Raw genomic sequence first — 13,277 nt, 5'->3', positions numbered from 1 at the left:
ATAGCATCAAAACTGCAATCATAGATCTGGTATTAAAGAATGGATGTTGATAAGGTTTGAATCTAAATTTGAGAATTTCTACATAAAAGATGCATTTGCAGCCAGTATATCAGTGTGTCACTAAACCTATTATACAGAGTAAAATGATGTGTTCTTTATAGGTACGGTATGAATCCAGATACTGCACGTTATTATATTAAATCAGCCTGAAAGAATATTGAACAAACTGATACAAATTTATGCTGAAATCATAAATTATACATTTCTCCGAATATAGCGTGTTATTGGATTGAAATCTAACATTTTTAAACATTTAAATTAACTCCGTCCCTTTTTGCTAATGCGCAGACCAAAATACTCGTCTTAACATTCTCTTTGGACTTGTCTGAATTCGAACAGGTGTAATGATAGATTTCGCCTCTACACTCCGAAATGATTCAAGTTCTCTTAAAATGTTTGACACATTCCATCGTATAATGATTTCACACCATCAGATAAATGGAACTTTATTATCCTAAATCATAATAACATTCCGCAATATCAGAAATTATTGTGTAAAGCAAACTCTATAATCTTACATTCTCTACCTGAAGAGTTAAGCCATCTTTACAAATATACATCATATAGAAATATTAACATGCATTGATTCAATTGACGAAAGAAAGTACACATCTTCCATGTTTTGTTCATTGTATGTTTATTAAATTGTTTAGACAAACATTAAAATTGCAAGAAACGACACGAATATAGCAAATGTTGACATTGAAGTAGTACGCATTTCGATATTACATATTGTTACTATGTATTATATATATATATATATATATATATATATATATATATATATATATATATATATATATATATATATATATATATATATATATATATATTCTTTTCAGGTAGAGAAAATCAACCAATAGTAATGGACGGAGAAGATATCAACTGTAGATCTAAAAATGGAGAAAGTCTGCTTCATACTGCATGCCTTCATGGAAGACTTCATACGGTCCAATTGTTACTGTCAAAATGTCCATTACTAGTCCATCAGTTTGACAGTAAAGGTAGAAGCGTGTGCCATTCTGCGGCAGCAGGAGGAAGTGTAGACGTGCTAAACTTTCTTGTTCAAAAGGGTGCAGATCCTTTGTGTAAAGATGTTGATGGAATGAACCTCCTACAGTATGCATGCTTGGAGGGCAACAAAGAGATGTCTCTTCATTTGATGGATAGTTATTCAATCATGTTATGCAGTGTAGGAAGGGGGGGATATACCGTTTCTCATTGTGCGGCATATGGAGGGGACATTGATATTTTCAAAAGAGTTTGTAAATTAATCAATGTGACTTCAAGAGTAGATTCTGCCAATCAGTCTGAAGAAGAAGAACCAGATCTTGAAAAACAGGCTGATTTAAATACACTCACAGAAACAGGAGAAACATTACTACACATGGCATGTCTAGGTGGTAAACTAGAAATGACAAAATACTTGGCGGAAACATATCCTGATATGATTAAGGTGGTTAACAAATATAAAGCTTCCTTGACCCATTATGCGGCTGAAGGCGGTAACATCTCTGTCTTACAATATCTAATTGATCAAGGCCTGGATCCATGGTATAGAACCGATACACAGCAAACATTACTGCACATGTCATGCATTAGCGGTTGGTTGGAAATAGCCGCATATTTGCTAGAGAAATATCCTGATATGATCAATAAGGCTGATAACTGTAACAGGACTCCGGCTCATTATGCTGCTTATGGCGGTAACGTATCTGTCATACAACCCATGATTGCCCAAGACCTGGATCTGTGGTCTGGAAGAGCTACACAACAAATATTATCACACAGGTCATGCACGAAGAGCCACTTAGAAATTATGAAATACTTGGTACAGAACTATCCAGATATCATTAGTGCGGTTGACAGCTGTAACGAAACAACAGCTCATTATGCAGCTGAGAATGGTAACATATCCGTTCTTCAGTACTTAATTGGTAATGGTCTGGATCCATGGTGTAGAACAGCAAAGCAAGAAACTTTACTACATAAGTCATGTGTTGGCTGTGTATTAGAAATGACCAAGTACTTAGTGGAAACTTATCCTGATATGATCCATGCTGTTGACAGTTATAATCGATCACCAGCTCATTATGTTACTCGGAGCAGTAACGTCTTCGTCTTACAATACCTAATTGATCAAGGCCTGGATCCATGGTGCAGAACTGCTACACAAGAAACATTACTACACATGTCATGTATTGACGGTCAGATGGAAATGACCCAGTACTTGGTGGAAAAATATCCTGAGATGGTCAAAGAGGTTGACAATTGTAAAAGGACAGCAGGACATTTTGCTGCTCAGAGCAGTAACATCTGTGTCTTACAATACATAATTGATCATGGACTGCATCCATGGTGTAGAACAGCTACACAAGAGACATTCCTACACATGTCATGTATTGCCGGTCGGTTGGAAACGACGCAGTACTTGGTTAAAAAATATCCTGAAATGATCCATGAGGTTAACAAGCGTAACGAAACACCAGGTCATTATGCTGCTCAGAGTATTAACGTCTCTGTCTTACAATATCTAATTGATCAAGGCCTGGATCCATGGAGTAGAACATGTACACAAGAGACATTGCTACATGTGTCATCCGTTAGCGGTAGCTTAGAGATTAGCAAATACTTGGTAGAGAAATATCCTGATATGATCAATATGGTTGACAAATATGAAGAAACACCGGGTCATTATGCTGCGTATGGCGGTAACGTACACGTCTTACAATACCTAATTGATCAAGGTCTGGATCCATGGCGTAAATCAGTACACCAACAAACATTACTCCACCATTCATGCATCGCTGGTCAGTGCGAGATAAGCAAATACTTGGTAGAGAACTATCCTGATATGATCAATGAGGTTGACAGTTCCAAAGAAACACCAACACAGAGTGCTGCTTACGGCGGTAACATCTCCATCTTACAATACCTGATTGATCAAGGTCTGGATGCTATGTCTACATCGGTACAGCAGCAAACATTACTCCACCATTCATGCATTGCCGGTCAGTTAGAGATGAGCAAATACTTGGTAGAGAAATATCCCGCTATGATAAAAGAGGTTGAATATTGTAAAGAAACACCAGCGCATTATGCTGCGACGAGCAGTAACATTTTCCTCTTACAATACCTCATTGATCAAGGCCTGGATCCATGGTCTCGAACGGTTACACAAGAAACATTACTTCACAAGGCATGCATTGCCGGTCAGTTAGAAATGGCTGACTACCTAATTGAAAAATATCCTGATATGGTCAATGAGGTTGATGATGATAAAAGAACACCAGGTCATTATGCCGCTCAGAGCGGTAACATCTCTGTCTTACAATACTTAATTGATCACGGCCTGGATCCATGGTGTAAAACATCTACGCTAGAAACTTTGTTACACAGGTCATGCATTGCTGGTCAGTCAGAAATGACCCAGTACTTAGTGGAAAAGTATCCTGATATGTTGAAAGATGTTGGGAATGGTAAAGAAACACCGGGTCATTTTGCTGCGCAGAGCGGTAACATTTCAGTGTTACAATACTTAATTGATCACGGCCTGGATCCATGGTGTAAAACATCTACACATGAAACGTTACTACACAGGTCATGCATTGCAGGTCAGTTAGAAATGACCCAATACTTGGTTGAAAAATATCCTGATATGATGAAAGAGGTTGAACATTGTAATGGAACAGCAGGTCATTTTGCTGCGCAGAGCAATAATATCACTGTCTTACAATATCTGATTGATCAAGGCCTGGATCCACGTTGTAGAACAGCTACAAACGAAACATTGCTCCACATGTCATGCATTGCTGGTCAGTTAGAAATGACCCAGTACTTGGTAGATAAATATCCTGAAATGATCAATGAGACTGAAAGTCGAAAAGAAACACCAGGCCATTATGCTGCTCTGAGCAGTAACGTTTCTGTCTTAAAATACCTGATAGACCAAGGTCTGGATCCATGGTGTAGAACAGATACACAAGAAACATTACTCCACAAGGCATGCATTGCCAGGCATTTGGTAATTACCAAATACGTGGTTCAGAAATACCCTGATATGATCAATCAGGTGTACGATTGTAAACCAACACCTGCGAATGGCCCTGTTGCGCGATGTGATGTCTCTGTCTTGCAGAACCTGATTGATCAAGGTTTGGATGCACGGTGTAAAACAGTTACACATGAAACATTGCTGCCCTTGTTGTACTTTGCATATCAGTTAGAAATGACCTACTACTTGGTAGAGACATACCCTGATATGATAAGTGAAGTTAATAATTATAACGCAACATCAGGTCATTATGCTGCTCAGAGCGGGAATGTATCTGTCCTACAATACCTGATTGATAAAGGCATGAATCCATGGTGTAGAACAGCTACACAAGAAACATTGCTCCACAAGGCATGCATTGCCGGTCAGTTAGAAATGACCCAATACTTGATTGAAAAATATCCTGATATGATCAATAAAGTTGACAAGCGTAAAAGAACACCAGGTCACTATGCTGCTCAAAGCAATAACATCTCTGTTTTACAGTACCTACTTGATCAAGGGTTCGATCCTTGGAGTAGATCAGCTACACATGAAACATTGCTCCACAAAGCATGCATTTGCGGCCAGTTAGAAATGACCCACTTCTTGGTTGAAAGATACCCTGGTATGATCAGTGAGGTTGACAATTTTCAAGGAACACCTGGTCATTATGCCTCTCAGAGCAGCAATGTCTCCGTTTTAAAATACCTGATTGATCAAGGTCTGGATCCTTGGTGTAGAACAGTTAAACAAGATACATTGCTCCACAAGGCATGCATTGTCGGTCAGTTAGAAATGGCCCAGTTCTTGATTCAGAAATACCCTGACATGATAAATAAGGTTAATAATAGTAAAAATACACCAGGCCATTATGCTGCTATTGGAGGTAACATCTCTGTCTTGCAGTACCTAATTGATCAAGGGTTGGATCCAAGGTGTAGAACAGTTATACAAGAAACATTGCTGCACATGTCATGCACTGTCGGTAAGTTAGAAATGACCCAATACTTGGTTGAAAAATATCCTGATATGATCAATGAGGTTGACATGCATAAAAGAACAACTGGTCATGATGCTGCTCTGGGCGGAAATATTTCCGTCTTACAATACTTGATAGATCAAGGCCTGGATCCGTGGTGTAGAACAGCTACACAAGAAACATTGCTCCACATATCATGCATTGCTGGTGAGTTAGAAATGTCCATCTACTTGGCAGAGACATATCCTGATATGATCAATCAGGTTGACAATTGTAACAGAACACCAGGTCATTATGCTGCTCAGAACGGTAACGTCTCTCTGTTACAATACCTAATTCGTCAAGCTTTAGACCCATGGTGTAGAACAACTACACAAGAAACTTTACTCCATAGGTCATGCAATGCTGGTAAGTTAGAAATGAGCAGATACCTGGTGGAAAAATATCCTGACATGATCAATAAGGTTGACAGTTTTAAAGGAACACCCGCTCATTATGCCGCTCAGAGCAATAAAGTTTCCGTCTTGCAGTACTTGATTGATCAAGGCCTGGATCCTTGGTGCAGAACTGCTACACATCAAACATTACTACACATGTCATGCATTGCTGGTCAGCTGGAAATGACACATTACCTGGTAACAAAATACCCTCTTATGATGTATTTTATTATGACTGATAATTGTAGAAAATCACCTGCTCATTATGCTGCTCAGAGTGGTAACGTCTCTGTATTACAATACCTGATTGACAAAGGTGTCGATCCTTGGTGTAGAACATTTACACAAGAAACATTACTACATAGATCCTGCAATGCTGGTAAGTTGGAAATGAGCAGATATTTAGTTGAGAAATATCCTGCCATGATCAATAAGACTGACATGCGTAAAGCAACACCAGCTCATTATGCTGCTCAGAGCAATAACGTGTCCGTTTTACAATACCTGATTGATCACGGCTTGGATCCATGGTGCAGAACTGCTACACAAGAAACATTACTCCACATGTCATGCATTGCTGGCCAGCTAGAAATGACCCAATACTTGGTTGAGAAATATCCTGGTATGATCAACAAGGTTAGCGATTGTGGAAAGTCCTGTGCTTTTTATGCTGCTCAGAGCGGTAAGGTCTCTGTGTTACAATACCTAATTGATCAAGGTTTGGATCCATGGCGTCGAACAGATACACAAGAAACATTGCTTCATATATCATGCATTTCTGGGCAGTTGGAAATGACTCAGTACCTGCTTATGAAATACCCTGATATGATCAATGAGGTTAATAACTGTAGAGAAACCCCAGCTCATTATGCAGCTCAAAGGGGTAACGTGTCTATCTTACAGTACCTAATTGATAAAGGTTTGGATCCTTGGTGTAGAACAGATACACAAGAAACATTGCTACACAGGGCATGTAGCGCTGGTCAGTTAGAAGTAAGTAAATACTTGGCAGACAAATATCCTGATATGATCAATGAGGTCGACAGTTGTAGAAGAACTTCAGGTCATTGTGCTGCTCAGAGTGGTAATGTCTCTCTCTTACAATACCTAATTGATGAAGGTCTGGATCCATGGTGTAGAACAGACACACAACAAACATTACTACACCTAGCACTCATTGCCGCCCGGATAAACATGGTAAAATATTTGGTAGATAAATATCCTGAGATGGTCAGTAAGGTTCAGTTCAATATGCACTTTTGAACAGTAATGTTTTGTCTTAAAAACGCTAATTAATCAAGGTCTGCATCCATGGTACAGAACGGCTATACATGAAACTGCTTCCAAAGTCGTGAATAGCTGCTGAGTTATAAATCGGCAAATACATGTCAAAACTATTCTGATATGATAACAGAGGGTTTTACTAATTTAGTTTTACTTCGAAGCTGTTTTGGAAACAAAACATATATAATGTTGCAAGAAAACAATAACAGAAACAAGGAAAACAATTAAAATATTTAATGAAACATCAAGAAATTATTAGTTGTCGGTTTAATATAATTTGTTTAAATATTGTTCATTCCAGGTAACATCAGCCTACTTTTCAAGTGATTAAAAGATACATTTCTCAAGAGGCAAGGCTATGTTGTAAGGTCTTTCATGATTTACATAAAATAATATCAGATCGATGTCGCGATGGATGAGCAAAAGATGTAGGAACTGGGAAGGGTGGTAACGAATTAAGCTCACTAACTCAAACACTTGAACACATTTTCAAATTTATTTTATCTTGTTGATAATAAAGTATACTTAGCATCATTGTAATCAGGCAGAATATCTGAAAATTTGACTGGCTTTGATACATGTAATTATTAACAGATCTGGTTTACATTGCGTCAATGCAGTCCTGCCACGCAGGGTTGGCAACGAACGAGGAGGCATATGACCATTACTTTGTGCTTAAAATGGCTAATTAACTTCCATTGTCATCCTTTGCAAACGATGATCCTAAGTAATTAAGAAGCAAATTGTACAGATATTAATATTGAAAGTTCAGACATAATTTGAATGTAAAATTTATAATTGTATGATACATAAGTAGCACATTTATGCTCACACTCATATGCTCGTGTGAATTATCTCCTCACGCATACCCGGATTCTGGAAACTATCATTGTCCATTGTCATCATCAGTTGATTTTATATAGAACATTTCTCAGTCAGTAGCTTAAACGTACTAACAGCCAAGCGCATGATTATACTATTTTCAGAATTCACACGTTCAATAGACATAAACAATTTGTTATTTTTCAATACAATTTATATGAAAACTAACTCTTCGGATTGGTAGTCAGAATATATGCGGAACATTTCAGTATTATCCACTCTTTGCAAGCCTTTTGACTGATGCTATCTTCATAGGGAAGACAAATTTAGAAACATATTCTCTGACTAGATTAGCTGCGCTTACTTCGTTTGCCAGCATTGCTTTGTCCTCTGTCATCATGTTATACATACACCATCTTGAAAATGCGGATTATTGACACAGTCTTATCAAAATATATTTATTTATTTTAAAATAAATGAATTTCAACCAAGTGCACCGTAAAGAAAATCATTTTTTTTGGTATTTAAATTCCAATCTTGAAAAATGCAGTTCACAAAATTCAACAAAAGAAGTTAATTTGGTAGAGAGTTGCACTCGTAATCCTTGTGACACAGGTTCGGTACCCACCCATGCTTGCGTAAGTTGATTAACTCTGCGTGTCCTTCCGATAGGTGCTTACAAGTTTACAGTAATCAATGAAGCGTGAAATAATTTTTGGTCTGTTCATGTTGTAATGATCAGGATTTATCCATACATAAAACAATGTGACCACACCGCTGAACTTGAAACTAACATGAACATAGCAAAAGTTACTGTTGCGTAAATCGTGAGTCATAATGACCTACATTCAGCGTAGTGGTGTGTGTTAAGAACACAGTATCTACACACACAATGTTATATTACTTTGTAGCAAATAGTGTTTGAGAAATTTGCCTAAAGGCCAAAGATAACGAAGATTTGCAATGCATAGATTAGCACTAATATTAACATTGTAACATTAAATATTTAGAAGGAGGGCAGAAAACATATTATTTTGGAACGTGAATGAATTATACCCATTTAGTCTGCACTTTTAAAGATCATTTTGTATTTTGTATATGTTGGTGAGAGAAATTCGTTTACCTGATAGTGCTTAGCGAGATCATTATGTAACTAACAACTTACTAGTACCATTATTAGCTTATCCAAAGTTTTGTTCAGATATAGTTCATATAAAACCAATGATCAAGAATGGTTTGTTATGTACACGAATGTACATATTTATCTTACAATTTATATATAAATAATAGCTTTAATTTTATTATAGGCCATTAATTACTGGATTTTTCAAGTGAAATATTTGTGATAACTCACTTGGGTGAAATACAATAATTTAACTGCTGAGCCTATAGCATTATAACCTAGAAACCTGAGTTATGTTTTTGACGCTTGCGTGGCAAGTATGCAGACAAACCTAATTCAAACCCAATAATAGATATATACCTTTCTCTTCAATTTTGTTTAATATATGGATTTGCTTGAATTATTAAAGAATTATGTTATTACTGATATTTTATTTGCGATGTGCAGCAGAACATAAACAGAAAACGGCTGACTATCGCCTGGATATAGTAAGAAATCTGGTACTTTAGTATATTTTACTTTTGCTAGCCAACACACTTTGACTTATATAGGCGATTAGTGAAGTTAGTGAAAAACCTACTGGTTCCCCCCACTTCGATGATATGTACCCGTTGTACACTGGTTCAAGACAATCTCCTCTCGATAGTGAATGTACATAACTATTTTACAAATGATGTTTAAATATATTATGTTTGTTGAGATTGTAATCATGAATTCATTGACTAATTTATTTCAGTAGTAATATATAGTTAATTGGGTAGATAATTTAATGTTTTGGATCAAGGTGAATATCTTCTGATGGTTGTTTTAACAGTATAACATATCCACTTATATAACACAATACACATTACACGTCCTAGGAATTTGTACACGTCCTAGGAACTTTTTCATAAATTTAAAATATATATAATTTAACAATATCAAAGAATTATTTAATTGAATCAGAGACAGAGAAAATAATTATGTTTCTTCAAATATGTATGTATGTGTGTGTATGTATGTATGTATGTATGTATGTATGTATGTATGTATGTATGTATGTATGTATGTATGTATCTATGTATGTATGCATTACATGTCTTGGAATAAGTGTATTAGATACGCCATGTCATATTCTGCTCAACGTTATTAAGGTACATATCTATTGGTAATTAAATATTTTGTCATACTAGTATACTAGTATATAAGATTTTCCAAATTTAAATATGTTTTCGTTTCTATATTCCATTTTTGCATGTATTCTTTATAATAAGAAAGCAATTTATGTCAATGAAATTATGCTGAAGATTAGACACCTTTGTAATAAGAACTGAAATGCACTGTTATATCTTTTAGTGTGTTATATCTTTCTGTCCATCATTAAAAAATATTTGCGATCTCGTATCTTGTAGACATATTTATAAGGCAACTTACAACTGTAAAATTAACCCGAATCCTCACTATACCTAACGTCGTTTAAAGGCATATCAACATAAATACTTGAACAACACACACTCACACACAAATGTACAAACACGCACACTGACATGCTAAAGTTTTGTTCCGAATACGTCTTTTATTTCTTTCAAAATTACACACTTCCGGTGAAAAGCGATGAATGGATATTGTTATTTTATAATGACTTCAGCCCGTTGATGGGTTTTAATGATTACACTTTGGTGCTCTTTTGGAATCTCGAAATGACAAATATATTTGCGACACCATTTCGGAATATGGAGTAATTTCATTACATGTTATAGCAAATTCAAGTAACATCAACAACACATAAGTTATGCACACAAACGACACAAAGCCACAAACAACGAAACTATCTGGGCAGAAAAACAACCGTGACTAGATATTTCAACAGTAAATAATCAGTCTTCGTGACTGAGTGAAAATGGTACTCATACCTAAAGCAAACTATATTAAGCGTTTTTGAAAAATGTCTAAATTCCTACCTTATTTATGATGAAGTTATTGAAAATGGAAGTGAAATTCGAGTGCCGTTTATCTGCTCAGGACGTTCCGTGACAATGTATGAAGAAATCAGATCTGAGTTGACACATGCAAAAGGTGACTCAACAAATACGCTCTTCAATTTTACTTATTTTATTTTGAGTTAGTGATTACTAATGCATAAAAAATAGAAATGTCTATATTAATTAGATATCCCACTTGTCATACACCCGTATATTTTGTTCTTCTCTAACTCGTAAGTAGTTGTTGTTGTTGTGGGGTTTCAGCACACAATATGCTATGAATGACGGCCAATATTAAAGGTGGAGGAAGAACCCGGGAAAACCACGGGAAGAACCACCGACCCACGAACCAACGAGAAACTACTGGAAAACTTTCTCACATACCCACATTGCCGCGTACGTACTATATATATGTTTGTTTGTTAGTTTTGTTTTATTTTATTTCATTATATGCTATTGCAATGTAACATTGCATGTTGGATATGTCCTTGTGCAAAGTTGAGTTCATTTCTGCTTGTCCTGATTGACCTTTTTATACTTTATTTTGTGTAAACAACTAATAAATGGCTGAAGTATTGCCTTAGTGTATATGCTTAATATCAGTATCATTATTAATAGAAGTAAATATGTTTATTTGGATCAAGGTTTTGCAAATTCCACATTGAATTTTACAGGTTATTGTTTTTGTTTTGTAAACATAAAGGTCATTCTTAAAGGTCATTTTCTGTTAGGTAATTTTTTTTATAGAAAATGCTAATTGTGACCTGAGGTCAAGTAAAGAACTATATAATCTGGTAATTGTAAGGACTTGGTCATTCTTGCTCTAACATCTAGCCCTTTCAAGCTGTATTATGTTGTGTCAAGTTGGGATGAATCATTTTTTTTCTTCTTCAAATTATTGAATTCAATTGATTATTTACTCTAGAAATACAAAAGTGCTCTGATAAAATTCTTGGAAAGAGACATTCACTAGGATTTATATTGAATTCAAACCTGGAATTATATTACTCTGATTCAACAAACGACTGTTGACACATTAACGCTGTATAAGCTATAACAGACACGTCATCGCCTTCAGATTTGGATTTCTTTGGGACTTGTACTTGACTTTATTCAAGACTTAAAATTACTAGGACTTGTGTTTGTAATTCCTGGATTATTTTGGGATTTAATTCGCAGTACCGTAATTTCCTTTTTCTCATTTTTACTTTGTATTCTAGGGAAAGATATTATCTGTTAAATTTTGCAAAGCTTGTTGTCTTTCACTGTTTTGTGTTAATTATTTTAAGGGTATAGACTTGTAACAAAATATATGTACTGTTACGAGTCGAGGTTTTACAATATTTAAGAGAAAGAAGCGTAACCAACAAGTGTAGGAAAATCCACTAACAATTTATTACTCTAAGCTGCAAAGTGAAATGTTTGAATCATATACTGAATTGTGAATAAAATCCCGAATATTCCTCAATGTCCTGTCAATGGTCCAAAAGTACAGAATGTTCCAATTGTATTCCGATAGTTTTGAATATCGTGATGCACCACCATGATGTAATCCAGAATGTCTTTGAATGTATTCTGAATAATTCCAAAATAATATACTAATCCAAAGCCAATGAGCACTTAGTTATTCCAATGTATAATTTAAATAAGTAATTTCTCTCGAATTATCTGAACACAATTTCGAACTCTGATCCTGGATTCCCACATTATGATATAAAATAAGAACGAATGAATGAATAAATGAAAGGATGAAAGGAATGAGTGAATGATTTGTTTACCAAGTTCCCTTATATTCACATCTAACCCGACCTAGATGTAATTACTCTCAATGGACAATTAGAATTAAAGTGTAAACACGATTGATTATCAAAAATTCTTATGCTCATAAACAACCTGTTTCTAACCTACAATCATGGACAAATGTTAGCTATGTAAACAAATGAAAAATGTCTTTAAGTACAATCTACATTGATGTACAAATGTTAAGCACACATTATAAGTATCCTCGGCAATCAAAACGTCACAACTGAAATGGGAACTACGAACACCTGCAATGAATAGAGCATGAAATCACTCCTTTTTGCAACAAGTTAATTAAACCGTCGTGTGCTATAACTTGTATTTTTCCAACTCCACAGACGAATATGTTTCCCTCTGTCTCTAGGAAAAGAGGTTATATCAGCATAAATATATCAAAAATTGTGCGAATGCAGCAATATGTATTTCCAATACGACGCACCAAATATGTATTGATGTATATTAGCAGAGGGCTTAAATCAAATCCCAATTGCTTCAATTGGAGAGACACAATCTCTCCCTCTCTCTCTCTCTCTCTCTCTCTCTCACACACACACACACACACACACACGATGCTGCCTTAAATGTTCCTTTGTACACAAATCCTGTGGCAGATGTAAGCTATGATTGACTTGTTCTCTTAGCAGAACTGATTCGATTGTTCTCAATTGAACAATATTTTTTCTAGAAAAAAAAACAGAAATATAATTATTTAAGGTAATTTCAAATGAAACTTAGTGAAGATTATGTTCGTGTCTAGCTTCAGTTGGAAAAATAA

At 35.6% G+C, this 13,277-nt stretch overlaps 1 protein-coding gene across 1 annotated transcript in view; it reads left to right on the top strand.

Annotated features, from left to right (window-relative positions):
- The window catches only part of LOC149782676 (uncharacterized), a 30,710-nt gene extending 19,210 nt beyond the window's left edge, over positions 1 to 11,500 (top strand). Inside the window, exon 10 of the mRNA XM_089934164.1 lies at positions 903 to 11,500. Coding sequence (XP_089790290.1) covers positions 903 to 6,775 — 5,873 coding nt within the window. The 3' untranslated portion in view covers positions 6,776 to 11,500. The remainder of the gene's footprint in view (positions 1 to 902) is intronic.
- Positions 11,501 to 13,277: the final 1,777 nt, after the last annotated feature.

Source organism: Sinohyriopsis cumingii, chromosome 15 (assembly GCF_028554795.1).
Source record: "Sinohyriopsis cumingii isolate HCF-2022 chromosome 15, ASM2855479v2, whole genome shotgun sequence".
NCBI classification, from domain to species: domain Eukaryota; kingdom Metazoa; phylum Mollusca; class Bivalvia; order Unionida; family Unionidae; genus Sinohyriopsis; species Sinohyriopsis cumingii.
This window is presented reverse-complemented; position numbering and strand designations above follow the sequence as displayed.